The sequence below is a fragment of the Pantherophis guttatus genome, chromosome 1 (genome assembly GCF_059756535.1).
Source record: "Pantherophis guttatus breed Tessera chromosome 1, ASM5975653v1, whole genome shotgun sequence".
Taxonomy (NCBI): domain Eukaryota; kingdom Metazoa; phylum Chordata; class Lepidosauria; order Squamata; family Colubridae; genus Pantherophis; species Pantherophis guttatus.
In genome coordinates, this window is record NC_142063.1 from 161,218,759 (window position 1) to 161,237,440 (window position 18,682).

General features: G+C 38.1%; 1 protein-coding gene and 1 long non-coding RNA gene across 2 annotated transcripts in view; one reads left to right on the forward strand and one right to left on the reverse strand.

Moving 5' to 3' along the window:
* Positions 1-4,202: 4,202 nt before the first annotated feature.
* On the reverse strand, positions 4,203-14,913 carry LOC148116606 (uncharacterized). Its single transcript, XR_015731177.1, has 2 exons — positions 8,846-14,913; positions 4,203-5,969 (listed from the first exon to the last, which is right to left on the reverse strand). It is a non-coding gene; the product is annotated as an uncharacterized LOC148116606 (long non-coding RNA).
* A 181-nt stretch (positions 14,914-15,094) lies between these two features.
* Positions 15,095-18,682, forward strand: part of ITGAV (integrin subunit alpha V) — a 77,319-nt gene continuing 73,731 nt past the window's right edge. The window contains exon 1 of the mRNA XM_087882080.1: positions 15,095-15,768. Coding sequence (XP_087738206.1) covers positions 15,611-15,768 — 158 coding nt within the window. The 5' untranslated portion in view covers positions 15,095-15,610. The remainder of the gene's footprint in view (positions 15,769-18,682) is intronic.

Sequence of the window (18,682 nt, forward strand, 5' to 3'; positions counted from 1 at the left end):
TCTCGGATTTCAGAAGGAATATATTAAAATTGATAAATCACTCTAAATCTTGCTAAATTTGATAATGTCCTAAATCTGAAAAATAAGCTCTTGAATAAGAGAATTCTGGGTTGTAGCTAAAATCACATCACATTTGTTGTTTTCATGAACAAAACTCTTCCAATGAGCCTTAGGATTCCTTGAAATATTGCTTGACAAGTGTTTAATAGAACTATTAAAACGTCTATTGAAATAGATCCAGATTATCAAGTTGGAAACCATGTAAATGATTTAGTGAAGTGGTTTATATTTCTAGTAAAGGAATTTACTGGAATTGACCAAGAAATTTGGTCTGTTTGTTATTGTGAGATGGTCCTACGGCAGTGACATTTTAGATTTCTTAAATTAAGAGTATCTTTCAGAGTTACACAGGAGACTGAAAGAATATAATAGAAAGAGGCTATAGTTTTAGAAGGCTCCAAGTAATACTTCTGAATCATTTTTGAATCGTGCACAGCCCTACAAATACTTCTGGTGCACTCTGAGAACCTTGATTTGCATGTGATTTGTTGACTTGTTTCTAATTAATTTTCATGGCATTTCCATGTGATTTCAAAAGAAGTTTTCAGGTCCTAACTTTTAAGGTCAACACAGACTTGGAATTCCATCCACAAAAGTTTGCTTACTACAGCAACACCCAGTTTCTATAAAATCATGTGGATTTGATGTTTCACCAGGATTGGTTTACAGAAATATAGGAGACAGATGGAGAGGTTAATTTGAGAAAGGTTGAAAAGTTCTTCAAAAGTCATAACATTTTTGGAAAGGTAAGTGCATAAGTCCTTTATACATTTTGTATGATGTCAGGATTGTAAATAATGTACTGCCTGATATAATGATTTTAGAATGCTAGAAGAAATATTAGTAAGCTCATGTTTATTATTCAAGGTGACTGAAAATGTGTCCCTATTGTTATGGACCTTACACTCTTAGTCATATACATTTTTTAAAACATAGTAAGACTTATTTATGGCCAAAGAAGTATAGATTTATGGTGTATGCAGCGGAAACAAATACAATTATGAAGAATCAGTAGACATAGTAAATATATGGAACTTTTATATCAGGAAACAATGTACATGATTTTTATTGTGAAACAAAAACAAAACAAAAATCCCATTGAATTTTTTCCTATTATCTTTTATTTTTTCATGATTTGCATTCATTCTCTGATTCTTTGTCTTCCTGTTTGCTATTGGCAATTGTTGACACATGTTTCTAGATAGGTACACCCGTGTACCTACAGTACTTTGGTGCCAGTAATATTAATTAATATAAAATATATAAAATTAATTAATATAAAATATTAACTTTAATATTAAAAAGTAACTTTTAGTAAATAACATTTCCTTTTATACATTTTAACAATACTTCTAAAAGTTACTTTTTTAAAAAAATGTAATCTAGCCTAATACAAATTTAAATGCTTAATTAATCAATGTTCATATGTACCCAAGGACTCTGTCTTCACTGGGACTCTAGCATGGAGAGTATCAACTTTAATTGATTGGAATCTCAATCTTGATTAGTTTCTTCACATTTAAAATGTACATTTTCCCAAAGAAAGCTAATTCCACCTAAAAATATAAGAGTTATGGATTAAGTACTTCTAGCATGCAATCTAAAGAAAAATAATGTATTTTGGCCCTAAATTGGCATAAATTGTTTTCAAGGTAATATGTTTACTTTAAATTATTAACATATTATGTTTGTGGTTTCAGGGGACATATTCAGTACATGTGTATGCGTATTGACTAAGTGGATTTTGTGGCACTAGTGAAAACAGTAATGAGAAAGTATTGTGAAAAATTAGTTAAAACTCGTCTCTTTTACCTGAACAGCTTACTCTATGTTAATATTGACTTATGGAGCACTTTTCAAAGCCATAGTGTATATGTAAACCAGTTCAGATACTTTACCATGTAAAGTATCATACAGGATAAGGCAAATGTTTTCTAACTCTACTATGATGTTCATAAAACTGGCTCATGTCTTCCTGAAATTTCTATCCCCTAAGCTAACTCAGTCTCTGGATCTGTCTATAGTGCATACTGTATTTGCAACAAAGAAAAATGCTTTTAATAAAATATAGTAAACAACTCTACATTTTTCATATTTTCTAAGAGCTTTTTCTGTAACCAGTACAGAATCTGTGCAGAAAAATAAGAACACGGTCCATTACTTTTCTCCTGCTGATTTTACTCCAGTTGCCATTTTAGTGGAATGCACGCTGGTGTGCAAAACATCTTCACTTTAACTATTGCTTATTAGTCATTACACTGGAATCTAAGAAATCTAAGTCTGAGGATTTATCCCATAGATATTTGTTGCTGTTGTAACAAATGTAAATAATTAATGAGATACTGGAGAATGTGGCTTTGGATGTTGAATACCTCCCCTGCTTCCATGTTATTTAAAAAATTTAGAAGGAGGAAACTTGGTGTTGCTGTTTTGCAGGGCTTTATTCCCCACTGCTAACTTGCAAAATCTAATAATACTAATTGGTATCTTTAAAAAAAAAGAAGAAAGCAATAAGATTCATACTCAATGAAAGATCTTAATATAAGCCTGTGGGCCTATTACTGTCAAGGAAGCAATGTCCGTCCCCTTGCCTCCCAAATACTAGGTGATCGGTAGGCCTTTTGTTAAAACAATTCAGAACAGCTGCAAACATTTCCTGAGGAACTTCTAATTATTATGGGCATTCCATTATGTAAATCTAGAACAGTGATGGCTAGATTCTAGAGTATTTCAGGTATGTTAGGGCTCTTTTATGTATAAAGATACATAAAATTCAGGTCAATTGTAGCTTTCAGATCATTAGCGTCACTTTCACAGAACTATAGTGAACAAGACTTTACTATAAAAATAATGTTTCAGAAGGGAGTTTTGAATTCATAGGAAGCTGACTTATATCAAATCAGAGCATAATTCAGTTTTGATTAATATAGGCTACCTAATTGCTAGCAGCCCTCCAAGATTTAGAAACAGGTATATTTCCTATCCATAATGTCAGACATAGCCAACATTATTTAAAGCTGCTTTAATTTTTTTTTTTTTAAAAATGGATTCACAATAGATGCCAATAAATTCGTTGCCAATAATACGTTGTTTGAATATAGCAAACAGGGATTGAACCAGGGATTTTAACATACAATCCATGTTCTGCTCAGAAAGGGCTTTATTTTAAACACTCTTACCAAATTTGTATGCATTAATTGTGGAAGGGAGGGAGAATAAAGAAGAAACTGAAAATAGTGAAGTCCATATATGCTACTATGTATGCAAATTAAATTTAAAATATATGGTACATTGGAGAATTTCTAAGGTATTGATTCCACTGATGTAGCTTGTTCAGTGTCCAAGCTCAAAGAGATGGTTTATTGATCATTTTGGATGCAAACCTAGAATAGAGTTTAACTCTATTATAGTTTGAATAAGTATTTTCTGCTTTGCTTAATGTAATATATACTGCTCAAAAAAATAAAGGGAACACAGGCAGAAGACATCCGAGATCTGAATGAATGAAATAGCCTTATGAAATACTTTGTTCGTTACATACAATAGTTTTGTGTTCCCTTTAGTTGTTTGAACAGTGTATAAACTACTGTATGTAAAGAACAAAGTATTTAATAAGCTTATTTCATTCATTCAGATTTCGGATGTCTTCTGCTTGTATTCCCTTTATTTTTTTGAGCAGTATATTTATTATGATGCCTTTTTGTATGAGAATACATAGAAAAAAAAGTCTTAATATATTATATTAAAATGACTGGTAACTGAGTATTTGCAAATCTGGATAAGCATATGTGCTGTTATGAATCTCTCACTATATTCTCCTGGGTTTCAAAAAACTAAAAACTTGTTTTCTCTGTAAGATAAATTGTTATGCAGGAATACAGTAAGCCACACTCTGCAAATATATTGATAATTCTCTTGATAAAACAGCATTAATGATGAAGATACTGCCTATGGGATATTGTTAGGCATATTAGGCAGCTTTTATGACAGAAAACTGGAAAACTACTTTAGGTTAAAAGTGAAGCCAACTCACATATTTTGTATTCATGTGAAAGTCCACATTTGGACTTGATCTCATAGTTATCTATACTTTTCATATTGATTATATTAACTGCTTGGTTCAGGAAAAACTAAAAATAGCAAACGGGAGACAGATTTTTAATCCAGTCCAGGTACTGAATCATAACATACAAATTAATGAAGATTTTTTTTCCTGTAAATAACCAAAGGTTCTATATACCAAATATGTCAAGCATCTTTCAGTGTTTTCCTCTCCTAACATGTTGACTGTTAATTTATATTACTTTACATACTATTTTTAGACAATTACAGGAAAACACCTAAATGTATCTTGTGGACATTTGGACATTTCCTGAGGGAAAATAAGTTTAAGGGTCATGAGTTCTGATATAGATCTAACAGAGCAGAGTCACTGTTCCGTTTAGAAGACGATGGAATTTCATGTGAGTCTGATTTCTGATTCCTGTCTTTGGTGAAGTTTTGATGAATCATTTATTCCTGGAATTAGAACAAGGAAAGGAAAGGAAACAGGCAATACACAATTGTTTCTTCATAGTCCAGTAAATTAATAGAAATCAAAGCAGGTGTCGCAATGCAAGATAGAGCAAAAATGTGTGGCACTTAGATTTATGTTGTTATGGAGGGGGCTATTTTTAAATTTTCATTATAGTTCAAAAAAACAAAAAAAACAAAAACAAATGTATAATAGTTTTTCTATCACGGTGTAACATCACCAAAATATCCATGTATATATATACCAATAATCAGAAAGTAAAAATAGAAATAAGTATTGGAAATGTAAATTTGTATATAAGAATATGTAAATAATGGAGGGGGCTATATTTGAATGATTCGGCAGAAATCACAATCTTCTTTTCCTGTACTGTTCAGAAATACCACAACCCATCTACACTATATGGGCCTTTTCATTCTTGTGCCTAATAGTAGCATGAATATGCCCAGGTGGCCTGTTTTTTTCTGCCACATCTTCATTATTTTGCCTTCATCTTGTTTCCAATCCATATCTGAAATAGCAGTTTTCCTGGGCCTAATCTGACATTTCACCAACCATTCAGGGTGAAGGTCACAGTCAGATGATTCTCAGTGGAAGTAGCCCCTTAGGCTAGTGAGGGCACACTTTCCTGTTCGGTCTTAGGGCACTTTTATTGGGGCCATTCTACTTTGAGTGTTGGAGAAACTGGGATCTTTCAAGCCAGATGTGAGAGATTGAAGAGACTGAGAAAGTAAGTATAGGAAATCTGGACATAAACAACAGATGGCAGAGTTTGTTAGTGGCTTTTCCAATAAGTAGCAGCTCAGTCCTGGTTGCAGAAAATCTAAGACAAAGAAATTCTAAACTTTCAAATAGAGTCTACCTTAATGAACTCAGTATTAAAACTGAGATAAACTACATTTTCCAAGATTTGATACATTTCCAATTCTTGCATTAAACATTTTTAAATCAAAATCTCTGTGGTTCTTGCTTCTTTGATGGTGCCCTGATGAAAGGGACTAGAGATTGGGCTGACACAAACTAAGAATGCCGAGTTGATCCTTGGTTCAGAAATCATTTGGAGCAGCAGCTGATCAATCACTGACCAGTGATTGGGAGGTATACCTGATGGTAAGAGTGAGCCTCTTTTCTGTGTGTTTCATGATGTGACTCACTTATCACTGTTGCTCTAGACCACAGGTGTCAAGCTCGCCGCATCACGTTGATGTCACATGACGTATCACAATTTTTTTTGCCTTGGAGCTGGGGTGCACGTGGCCTGCATGTGACACATATGGCCTGCGGGCCGTCAGTTTGACACCTCTCCGCTAGACACCTTTGAACATGGATTTACTCTCTTCTGGGATCCTCATGTGATTGACACGCTTATAACTAACTGTAAATGAAAGATGTATCAGTTAGGCTGCACAGACTAACATTCAGGGCCACATTTTGAAATAAGAGAAACTACTGGAGAAAAATGTCTTCTACAGAGCTATGATTAGTCACAAATATCCTGCCAAACAAATGACATTCAATATAAAGGTTGGCAAATTCTTTTAAGGGCAGCTTGGCTGAGCATAATGGAAATGCTAAGTTCCAGCTATTTGGATGCTCACATAAATTTCCGGGAAATAAAAATGGTTGTCCACCCAACCTGAATCCCCCCCACCAAAAAATCATAATTTAAGGAGAGGACAGCCCAGAGGGAAACATCTAGGGATGCTTGTATGCTGACAGGCAAAACTCTAATGAGACTACATTGGTACTTCAAGAAAAAAAAAGAAAAGAAAAAAATGAGCCTTAATTCCCAACTTTTAGGACATGAAACTGAATTTGTATCTATCTGCTTTATGTTATCCCCACAACTCCTATGAGGTATGTTGTGCTGAGGATGGCTGGCCCAAAGTCACCCAGTCAGCTGTCATGCCTAAAAGGGCTAGAACTTAGTCTTTCCAGTTTCTGGTCCAGTACCTTAACAGAAACTGGTTTTGTTTCTCAGTAGTAAAATCAGTACTTTGTTTCCAAATTGTTTCAAATCTATTCTCTAATTTAAATGTACCTGCTGGTCTTCAGAAGGAAGAAACCAACAACTACAGTCCACTATGAGTTCCTCAAAAGAGTAATATTAAGATTGTAATTAATACAAAGGCTGCTTTCTATCAGATGATTCCTGGGTCTGTCTCACATGATGCATGCCTATCCACGATATTCTCCCCTGTTATCAAGCTTCCTACAAAGAAATCAGTGATTTTGAAGAAACTAGTGGAGCAGTTGTGCTGAGCTGGGACTGCCTTTGAATGCTAATCTGATCAGACTTTTGTAACTTTGTTTTTAAATAAAAAATAAAGTGAATACATTTTCATCCTTTAAACATGAAATCATCTAATAAGAAACATTTGAGGTTTCTGCCAATGTTGCTTCCTACTCTTTCATACTGCTTTGTTTTTCTTTTTCCTCCCACATATTAAAAACAGAACTGGCATTATAAAAAAAAAATAAAAAAATAAAGAGAAAATGGCAGTAATCACAGAGAGTTCTTGTCAGGGTTCTTAATGTATTTATTTTCAACATTCTTATTGTTGGGTTAATTTATACAATAGTGTGAAGAGTCATGTAATGATTATGTGCCATCAATGGTGTTGACTCTTAGCAACCAAGCAGATTTTCTCCATAATGTTTTGTCCCTAATCTGGTGGATCAGGTCTTCCAATGTTGCATTCATTTGCCAGTGTAATTGAGTCCATCCAACTTGCTACAGTAGTGGTTGTCCCATTCTCTTTCTTTCTACCTTTCTTAGCATTACAGTGTTTTCTAAGGAACTAGGTATTCATCTAATGTGTCAAAACAGGATAACTTGACCCTGGTTATTTGTGCCTCAAGTGAGAACACTGGATTGATTTGTTTGACTGATCCATTTGTTAGTGGTCTTGGCTATGTAAGGTTTTAGGAGTCTTCAATGTTATTTCTATCCTACTTTTGTAAGATGGAATCCATTAAGGCCCAACTTTCATTTTCATAGTATGTCACAGGGAATACCATGGCTTGCACTATTTTGATCTTTATAGGTATAGACACATCATAGTATCTGGAAATCTTTTCCAAGGCCTTTAGGACTGCTTTACTAAATCTAGTCTGCAACGTATTTGACTGCTTGTTCCTTTATTGTTGATAATTGATCCTAAAAGCCAGAAGCTACCTACCACTTTGATATCTTCATTGACAATTTTAAGGCTGGTTGTTCTACCGGTTGCCATATATATGAGGACAATGATGTGTTCTTGCTATAACTATTCCTAACTATACAAACAACACCATTTCTGTGTTATCTTCTGAGTGAAAGTATCAAATCCTAACCAGGGGTGAAATGTCAAATTTGTTACTAGCGGTTCTGTGGGTGTGGCTTGATGGGGGGGAATGTGACTGGGTGGGCGTGGCCAACTTTTTTTTTTTAAAACTTTTCAAAGCATTTTTTTCTAATGCTTTGAAAAGCCTCTGCCGATCAGGCAACTCAGCTGGGATCACCAGAGAGGCTTTTAAAAAAATACCTCTCTGCCGATCAGGCAACTCAGCTGGGATCATCAGAGACTTTTCAAAGCATTTTTTTACCACCTCTTCGGCCAAGAGGTTGCAGAAAAAAATGCTTTGAAAAGCCTCTGATGATCCCAGCTGAGCCGCGCTATCATCAGAGGCTTTTTTTTTTACTTTTAAAAGCATTTTTTCGTCGGAAGAGGTTGTAGAAAAAATGCTTTTAAAAGTTAAAAAAAAAAAGCCTCTGATGATCGTGCGGCTCAGCTGGGCATGGGGGGTGGGTGCAGGGATTTTTGCTACCGGTTCTCCAAACCACCCGCCGCCATCGCTACTGGATCAAGTGATCCGGTCCGAACCAGGAGCATTTCACCCCTGATCCTAACCCATGTCAATTCATTGAGGCCTAAGTGACTGATGAACCCACTGGGGTTCCAAAGGAATTTGAAAATTGTTCCTGAAGTTTTGCTATACAGCCCTACTGAGGCCACGGCAATTGCATAGAATAAGGAGGCGACAGACCTTGGATAATATTGGGCCTGTAAAATCTGTTTTGGCCTATCTCCCGACATTCCCTGTGGTTTATAGAGGAGTTGAGGGAACTGAAAAGGATCAAGAGACATTTAGCCCATCACTGGAAGAAGACAAGGGACTAATCTGATCAATCACCAGTTGCATCTGCTATTAAGCCTACTTTGTGGCAGTAAGAGTAACAAAACATCAGACAGCCCTGTTTAGAGTTACCCAATCTTGTCTGGATAAAGGGACTTTGAAGTTCATCTTCAGGGTCGTGCTGAGAAATTTTCAGTACACCTGGTGAATAAAATGGCTTGAATCTGTTCTCAGTTGGAGGCCAAGCATGCAAGTCCTTTGGAGATTCCTGGGGAAGAGATAACTAGGAACAGTTTGATCTGGTTGGACACAGAAAGTAGACAGGATCCTCAGACTATAAGCATGTTCAACTATGATTTAGATCCATGACCCTCCTGGTTAGTCAAGATCACCAGGGAAGTGACGTAGATAGATTTTAGTGATGATTAATTCATCCTTGAGATGGGGTATTTCCAGCACCATTTAAAGAGGTCCTGGTGCACCCTCCACTCATGCCATTGCTAGAACTTTCCATCCAGTCTCCCACCTCCCCATTTTAAGGAAAGTGGTTGAAAAGGTGGTTGCGCTGCAGCTTCGGAGGATCCTTGGTAAGGTTTATCTGGACCCTTTACAGTCAGGTTTAAGGCCCAGATAAGGGACAGAAAGAGCATCAGTCTGCTTTTAGATATTACTTCTGGTGGCCTCTGCCAATAGGGAAACAGAACAAATATAAATATCTCAGCACATTTTCTTTATTGTCGGGAAGGAGATTCTAACCATGTTGCCTCATTTTGTAGCCATGCTCGGCCACCAAGCAAATTACACTAGAAATGTGATTTTTACAACTACTTCTCTGTGATATAAAATTGACTGCTCACAAGAGCTGTACTTAACCACAAATGGTTTTTGTCTATCCAGACTGAAACAGGTATTAGTAATATTTTGTTAGTCACTTATCTATCAGATTTAATCACTCCCCAAATCCAGGCAGCATGACAAGCATTAATTTAGACACAGGAGCAAAGGACTAGAAGCAAATTGTTATCCTGTTTGTCTAGACAGGAGTGTGCAATTTCCCTCAATTTGAGGGACACACCAGGTTTTGCATGGCATGGCAGGCTCTATATTCTAAAAGTGACTCTGGAAGGAATGGAAGGGGGAAGAAACCTGGTGCTTTACATACCTTTAAAGTCTGAAGGTAATATGTTTGTTTCTTATCCACCACCACCCACTCACTAAATGCAATAATATACTGTAGCCAAAAATCTCTGGTTTCCCACAATGTGAGGGTTTTTTAGGAATAGCAAGAGAGGTTGGTGAGCTGCATAAACCCCAACCAATCCCGAAATTTTACATTCCAGGCTTGGGATCATTCTTAGTTAGACACAAATTCTGAACAGTGTTATAGTGGCAAAAATAAAGGGATTCCTAGCCCCAATGGGGTAGTTCAGGTGACTAACAATAATATCTACCGACTTCTTTGCCAAAAGCCATTTTCAACATTTTTTTAGAAACAAAACTTCTTCAGTTAGGTTATTATGTCCCTTTAGGATATACTGGCAGTGTTTGCCATACTTAAATGTAGTAACTTGTTAAGACCTGATTCAAACAATTCACAAGTTATTATGAAAAGATTTTGGGCTTATGGTTAGAGGTGGTTTTTGGTAGTTTCAAATGCAGAAAAAATGTCTGATAAAGTATTAGGGGAAAAAATAAACTTGTTCTGAGATTTTAAACAGATTTCTTATTATGATTGTTTTCAAACATTGTGTTAAGTCAAAGTCTTTACCTAGTTTTTTTTTAATGTATGAACCCAACCAAATGTAATTTGGTCAATAAAAACATGATTTAAGCAAGTCATTGCTTAGCATGATCAGGGAATATAGACTAACAGTTTTAAACTATTAGGTTGGGCAGACATACCCGCAGAGGAATGGCTGTCTCAAACCCAAACAGACGGCTAGAATATTTTTAGTAAGTGTAAGGAGTAACATTATTTCTTTTCCAGGATAATGGTGACTAAATTGGGTGGGAGATGAGTGGGAAGTGGTTTCACTGACTCAGCAAATGACTGCTTTAATGAAATCAGCTGCTTGTGACAAGTATCAAAAGATAAGTAACGTAGGGAAAATAATGTTTGGAAAGAAAACCCAGTAAGAAAAAACAATACAGTAGTAAACTTTTCTGGGAGAGTTGAAGAAAACTAATCTTCAGTACTTAAATCTTTTCAAATTTAGTATGCTTTCAGTTCAGAAGTGTCATGGTGCTGAACAAATAAGCAGCTGCTTGACAAAGAACTGCAGTAGTTCAAACTGAAAGTAAATTCCTCAAAACAGCCTTCTCACGAAGTCTGATGCAGATTTAAACAGATGCAATACCATTCAACAACACTGTGGGCCAGAGACTTTTCTTTTGGGCTTAATGGAAACAAATAAATGGAAACATCTTATGCAACTTTGCTTTTATGTATAATAATAGAAGTGAGACTTCCACAAAGGTGGAAGGATCTACAAATACCTACAATGGAAGAATGGATAATGAAGTTGATGGAATTGGCGTAGATGGTGAAGTTGACAGTTTTAATAAGGAAAAGACCTTGAATAATTTTGTTTCTACTGGGAAACCATTTTTGGATTTTTGATCCAAAATTGATCCTTTTTTGGATTTAGGAGTGTATGGGACTATAGAAATAATATAGACAAATGTTAACCTTAGAGTAAGAGTCTAATGTATTTTTTTATTCATATCTGTACCTAAGAAAGCCAAGTCATTTTTCTTGTTTTTTTCTTTTCTTTTTGCATCTCTATTTTTTCTTTTTTGATCTTTTTTCTTTCATAAACATTTTCTTTCTTGTCAGTTTATATTTTTACCTGTTTTTGAAAATAAAAAAAGTTTAAAAGATCACTGTGGCACAGTTCTCAACTCACATTTATTCAAGTTATAAATATTTTATTTTTTATTCTGTTGCAAGCAATGCAATTCCTCCTTTTCCTGAAGCCACTGAACATGCTCCAGTGTGCATACATATAACCTGATTTCCTTAAATAAAAGGACTCCTAGCTTTCAACGCTTCAGAGATTGCCTAGCATTGAATCTGCTGCAAGGATAACAGCATTTGCTTTTTACTCAAATTCCTAATATCACCACAAGAATTGCAAAACTTTCAACTGCCATTGCTTTGCACAGGAAAACCCAATCTTAATTTTAGGATTTTCTAACGTTTTCTTATACATTTTAACACAAGCAATATACATACACACCTCACTTAGTAGTCTAGTGATTTAGTCTCCTCCTTCCTCCTATTTTCCCCACAACAACCCTCAAGTAAATTGGGCTGAGGGAAAGTGACTGGCCCAGAGAAGGTCACTCAGTTGGCTTTCATGATGCCAGGCATAGGGCTAGCTAGCCATTGTTAGTACATATCTAGCGAAGGAAGCGTACCACTTCTCTCAGTAATTGGTGTTCAACAATAAATTGCATTGATTGCTAAGCCTATTTCTTCTAGAATTCAACAGGAATCAACGCCTGCTTTCCTGTAATTCAATTCCATTATTTTTTGTTCTGAACTCTGGAATGAGAGACAAAAAAAAAATGATCTTTTTTCTCTGTGACAACTTCTAAGTGATTTGAAGAATGCTGTCATATATCCCTAACCCCCAGTCCATGGACCAGCACTGGTTCATGACAGGCCAGCAACCGGACCCCACAAACAAGCAAAGTCCCATTTGTGGACTTCACAAGCAGCATGTGAAATCACGCCCCCTCTGGTCCACAGAAAAACCTCTCCACAGAAGCAGTCCCTGCTGCCCAAAAGGTTGGCTGCTGCCCTAACACACATTTTTCCAGGCTAAACATGCTCATCGCATGTTCTTTCTTCACATGACTTAGTTTCTAGTTCTCTAATCACCCTTGTTGCCCTTCGCTGAACCTTTCCAATTTCTCTGAATCTTCTTAAAGTGTAGTGCACAATACTTCAGATAGAGTGTATCCGAAGAAGGATAAAGTGATTTGGAAAACATACTTCTGTTGATGCAGCCTAAAATTGCATCTTCCTTTTATTTTTTGCAGCCCCATCACACTGCTGATTTATATTCAGTTTGATATTCAGTTTGAAAACTCAGTTGAGTGCCCATCACTCAAGTGCTGAAAAGTACCAATAATTTCATTTGTTATGCTATCCTCTTGTTCTTGAGGAGCTCAGTTCTTCCCCTCCCTTTATCTTTACCACTGTCCTATGAGACACTGATAGTTGTCATGGTCCTAAAGCAGTTTGTTTAACTATAGATAATCCAATGAAACCACATTATTATTAGCACGATGTGTGAACTAGCCAGTGACTAGTTCAAGGTAAGGTTTATAGGCTAAATAATGATCTGCAATCAGATCTTCATATGCCAAACCAGTATTGGTTCATGTGATTGGCTCATATGTATGTGATGACCAATAAATAGGAAATATTTAACAACAATTTTAAAAAAAATCCCACCCCAGACCATTTCACCACAAACCCTATTCCAACACACTGCTATTCCTTCATTGTATCTCGAAAATTATTTCACTGGGTATTATTGGAATTACAATCCAAAACATTTAGAGCAGAGGTGGGTTCTACTTACCTTTATTACCAGTTCGCAACAGGATCTGCGCATGCAGAGATCGCCGATGATGACATCCAGGGTGGTGGGCAGTGGGCGGGGCCTCCCACCGGTTTTATAACCGGTTCTTGCGAACCGGTCCGAACTGGGGGCAACCCACCACTGATATAGAAGATGCCAAGTTGGATAAGTGTGTTTATTTAAATTTAAAGGGTCCTCGTTCAAATGAAATTTATGGCCCATACTAAGTAAATTAATTGGGAGGTGTATAGTCTAGAGGTCAAGCAAAGCACAGTCTCAGCAAGTAGAAAATCCCTGGTATTTCCAGTTAAAAGAATTGTATGTAATTGATAGAAAAAAAGACCTTTGCCTGTTTTATCCAAAGTTGCAGGGTGTCGAAATAGGCAAATATTGAAAGGAATGACTGGCCTGCGCTATAGCAGTTTCCCGTGTTGAGTGAGAAGTAAATTCCACTGAACTCTATTGGATTTATTTAAGTTAGTTCTCAGGAAAGTATGATTAAAACAATCCCTATGTTCTCATTTATCCCAAAGATAGGAAGGGGTAATTGCATGGCCTTGGATTGGAGATAATAGGATGGCCTTTTTGACCCTTGGTACATATTATCACATTTCCTAGCAAACTATGTGTGAAAGGGTGCTTTGCTAATAATTGTATTTTCAGTTTCAACTTTGACTTAACCAAATGCAAAAAGAACCTCATCAAACTACAGAATAATTGGCTATGGAGAATTATGCACAACAGGGAGCTCATCAAAACAAAACAAATTACCAAAAAAGAAAAGAAAAGAAAAGAAAGGTCTAAGCATCTTGAAAAAGCACCTTTAGGACTCCGTAGACGTCTAAGCAACTTTCTTCTTTAAAAAATAATACCATTTTTGGCCCTACTTACTGGCCTCTTTAAATATTTAAGCCACAGATGAAGAATCGCCACTCTTATGACTCACCCTTTCGTGTAGACGTTTGGGGGGTTGGGAAAATCACAGCCCTGAATAATTTAAATTAAAATAGTTTACCAAAGGGTCTCGATTTAAACCCAAACTTGTCGGGTCGCGAAAAGGAACTCACCACGGCGAACGTTAGGAAGGCAGAGGCGACCTTTCTATCTCCTTGCGAATTTTGCAATTCGCCTTCCCGCGTCTGCCTTTCGCGCACGTAGAGGTCGCATGAAAGGGCAGGGTTGGAGAAATAAAGCAAACCCTTTGGAGACTCATCGTCTCCAGCGCACTTCGAAGGACGACGAGACGTCCACGAACTCTCCCCCCCCCCCGCCTCGGTCGGTGGGCGGGCTGAAGATCGAGCGCACAGCGTTCCAAACTCCACACACACACACACACACACACCCCTCCATTCCAACCAACCTGGGACTCTGAACAGCCGAGTCCATTCGGCATGTCCGCTTTCCAGACGGGCAGCCGTCTGGTTGCTCCGCGCATGCCTAGACCCCGCTCAGAATCTTGGCTCTTCCAAATTCTCAGGTCCTGCAAACGCTCCGTCCGCCTCCACCCCCCACCCTCCCCTCCGGATTATTATGTATCCTATTAATAGCATTGTTTAAAAGCGCGCAGCTTTCGGCCCAGCCATCCTGGAGACTTCCTCGAGCCTCCTAAACGTCAAAGCCTACTGCAGGACCGCCTATTCCCGGAGTGTATATTATTATATATATATATAATAAAATAAAATAAAAAAAAAAAAGTACCTCAGGGTGACCCCAGCCGGCTCTCCCCTCCCCCTCCCCCCCCCACCTCTCAGCCCTCCGGCACCAGCGCGCGCGCGCCCGTCCTCTTTCGGCGGCCGCAGAGCCCGCGACGCGACGCTTCGCTTTCTTTTTTCTCCCTCCTCCTCCTTCTCTCTTTGCGGGGGGAAAAAAAACCCGAAAGGGGCGGATCGACCGCGCTATAGAGCTGGCGACGGCGGTTGCTGATTTCTCCGCCCACGTCCTCGCTCGTACCCGTCCGGGGGAAAAACAGGGAAGAAAACAAAAAAGGAAGTGCTTTGAGCCCGGCTGGCTGGGAGTATTTTGCAGTCCGTCAGAGGACGTCGGGTGTTTTTTTTTTTCTTCTTCTTCTTCTTTGCCTTCCCTCCGCCGCCTCTGCTCGGCGTTGCCACAGCCGCTTTCTCCTCCGCTGCTGGGCATCCGATAGACGGAGGGGGGCCGGCGGGCAATCAGAAATCCGGGAAGATCCGCCTCTCTCTCTCTCTCTTTCCCTCTCTCCCTCTCTCTCTAACACACACACTCACTCACTCACACATTCACACACACTCTCTCCCTGAGGCATCAGCTGGGCATTCCTGGGCTCACCATGGTTATTGGTTATCTCTATCTGTTATTCTTCGCCGGTCGCCTGGTAGCGCCGGGGTACGCCTTCAACCTGGACGCGGAGAGCCCGGTTGTATACTCGGGCACCGACGGCAGTTACTTCGGCTTCGCGGTGGATTTCTTCGCCCCCGACCGTTCTTCGTAAGTCTCTTTTCTTGCCCAAAGCGCCGCTGCAAACGCTAAAAAAAATAAAATTAAAAAAAAATCTCCGCCGGTTCCCAGAGCTCGTTCTTTTTAGTATATTATATAGACGGTGGGCGCTAGAAAACTTTTTTGGGCGAAATCCCAGGGAAGTTCTTTTAAGGGAACTGAACTGGGTCCGCTTCGATCCCTCTTTTGAGCGCGGCTGAGCTTGGGAGAGGCTCCACCTTTGAAAGGAATTGCTCGGCGATTTAGCAAAGTGGGATTATGAGATTTTTTTTACCATTTGCCAATGGTAAAAAAAATTATGTCGTTAGGGGAGACATTGGTTAAAGTGAATTTGCTCCAGTGTTACGACTGTCCTCGCCACATTTGCTAAGTGAATGGGGCAGTTCTTACATTAATCACACCGTCCTTAAGTGAATCTGGCTTCCCCATGGACTTTCCTTTTCAGAAGGGCACAAAAGAGGATCACATGACTCCGGGACTCTGAAACGGTCATAAATGTGAGTCAGTTGTCAAGCATCCGAATGTAAATGGGGGGATGCTGCGACGGTCATAAGTGTGAAAAATGCTCATAAGTCACTTTTTTTCAGCGCCGTTGTAATTTTAAATGGTCACTAAATGAACTGTTGTAAGTCAAGGACTACCTGTATTCCCCTGAGACCAAGGACCCACCTTGTCAAACCGGATTAACCTTTAGTTACGTTTCATTAAGATCCTTGCCTATATTTTGAGCGGAACATATTTCAGCCTTAAAGGATAAGCACTGCTCTGTTTGGGAGGGAGGGTAAAATACTGTAATCCCACCGATTTCAATGGAATTTGCTCCCAGGTAAATGGTATGGGGATGCAGGCTTCCCTTCCCCTTCCCTGAGAAGCACAAATAAGAGGATTTGGTAAAATCCAAATACTCTTCTTTGTAGATTGAAGTCTTCTTATCCAGTCGGTAGAACAAATAGTCTTTGTAGTTGGGAAAGATAGCTGTGCTTAGGTGAAGAGTGATTGGATGCTGTAAAACACGTAGAAGAAAAGTAGAGTGGCTAATGTTTTGCTCTACTGCCTTTAGGACTTACACGCAAAAGCACTTTTTATTCATAACAATTTGTATACAATTTACTGTATGCTTTGAGATGTGACAACAAACCCTAAAGTATCAGATGGTTAGTTTTGAAAAAGAAAACAAGAATGCATGTATCTGAGGCTAGGACAGTATTGCAATTACTGTAGATTGAATGATTCACTTACTTATATTGGTTTGATGAAATAATAATACATTTTGTGCTTCTATATAAGCCAAAAAAAAAAAAAGCAATAAGCTCCTAAACAAGGAAAAATAAAAAAGGCCTTTGAAAATAAAAATAATACTCCATGAATAGAACTGTTTCTCAGCAATGCTTCTTTGAACTTCTGAACCTTTGACAGGAATCATGTAAACTCTGTACACATATATAAAAAACCTCTTTCAGTTTATAAAGCTGGTGTCTCACTGAACATTGTTTTCACTGAAAGCACTCTCATCCAGTAAATTCTAATTTATTTGATAGTGCTTCATTTTGATTATGGTGGCAAAAGGTTCAAAGTGATGGGGAAGTGGGGAAGAAGATGCCCCAGGATTAAATGAGATTTACTTTAGGCTTCTTTTTCCATAATTACTGCTAACTTCTTATGCCCCTTGGAGTATTCTTTCAATTTGAATAGAACTTTTTTTCTAGTTCAGTGTTTCAAGTGGAGACTTTAACTCTGAGTAATATTTTGAGTGTAATTATGTTTCTGTGTTTCTGCAATGACTACATTTGCTGGTGTGGTCATACAATACAATTTGCTGTCCAATATCTCCCCCCCCTTCCCAAAGTATCCTAGGAGTAACTTTTAGCCTAGAGCTGCATTTCTAAGAGTTTTTCCTGGTTGTTGAGTCCAAGTACAGTCTTTGAGTCAGGGGGGAAAAAAAAAAAAAACAGCAGCAGCTGCCCAACAATGATCGTTTCCATTGCTGAGTCCTATCCTGCCTGTGCTTCAACTCATGCAGTCACCTGACTTCTCTCCAAGGCAATAAATGATAAAGTCTATATCTTAAGCTTGAAGTAACAGTAACAGAGTTGGAAGGGACCTTGGAGATCATCTAGTCCAACCCCCCCCTCAGGCTCACACAGGAGACCTATAAGAGGGATTCGAACCACCGACCTTTCTGATTGATAAGCTCAGCGTCTTAGCTACTGAGCCACTTAGGGAGCCGCCGCCTAGCTTCCCTAGGACCTTGACAGAATAACAATAAGTACTGTTTATCCAGCTGAAGAGCTTACTCATGCGTTGGGAATGGGATGTAGGCATCCCATCATCATAGAGATATGGCAGAAAAAAATATGTTAACAGTCATGTTTCTACCATTACTAGATGGAAGTGGGGGAAAGTCCTAAGTGCAATATTATATTTAAATCCTATTGATCCTAGGGGATTTACCTTTGTTTTATATTTTTTGATAAAATACTGTTGAACATTAAAAATGAAAACACTGAGATACATGAACTATGAATGCAATCCCTATCTATGGAGACACTCAATCATCCAAAACTATGTTTGTCCCAAAGTTGCTTTTTTTCCCCAAAAGGCAACTGGACTTTCTTGGGATTTTCTTTGATAGATAAAATCAAAATTTTATTACCTCTCAGTAACTGGGCCTCTGTCCAAACATGCATTGATACCAGAAATAAGTGCTAGGTTCACACATATTAAGCTGTGATTCACAGAATCAAGCAAAATTAGTCTGGCTCATCGAGCACTAAGCCATAAACAGTTGGTTGATAAACCAAAATGGCTGGGTTAGGACAACCCAGTGAACTACTATGTAGCTGGTCTTTTATTAAGTGTTGAATTTATGTTTTACCAACAAATAAATAAAGGGTGACTAGTATAG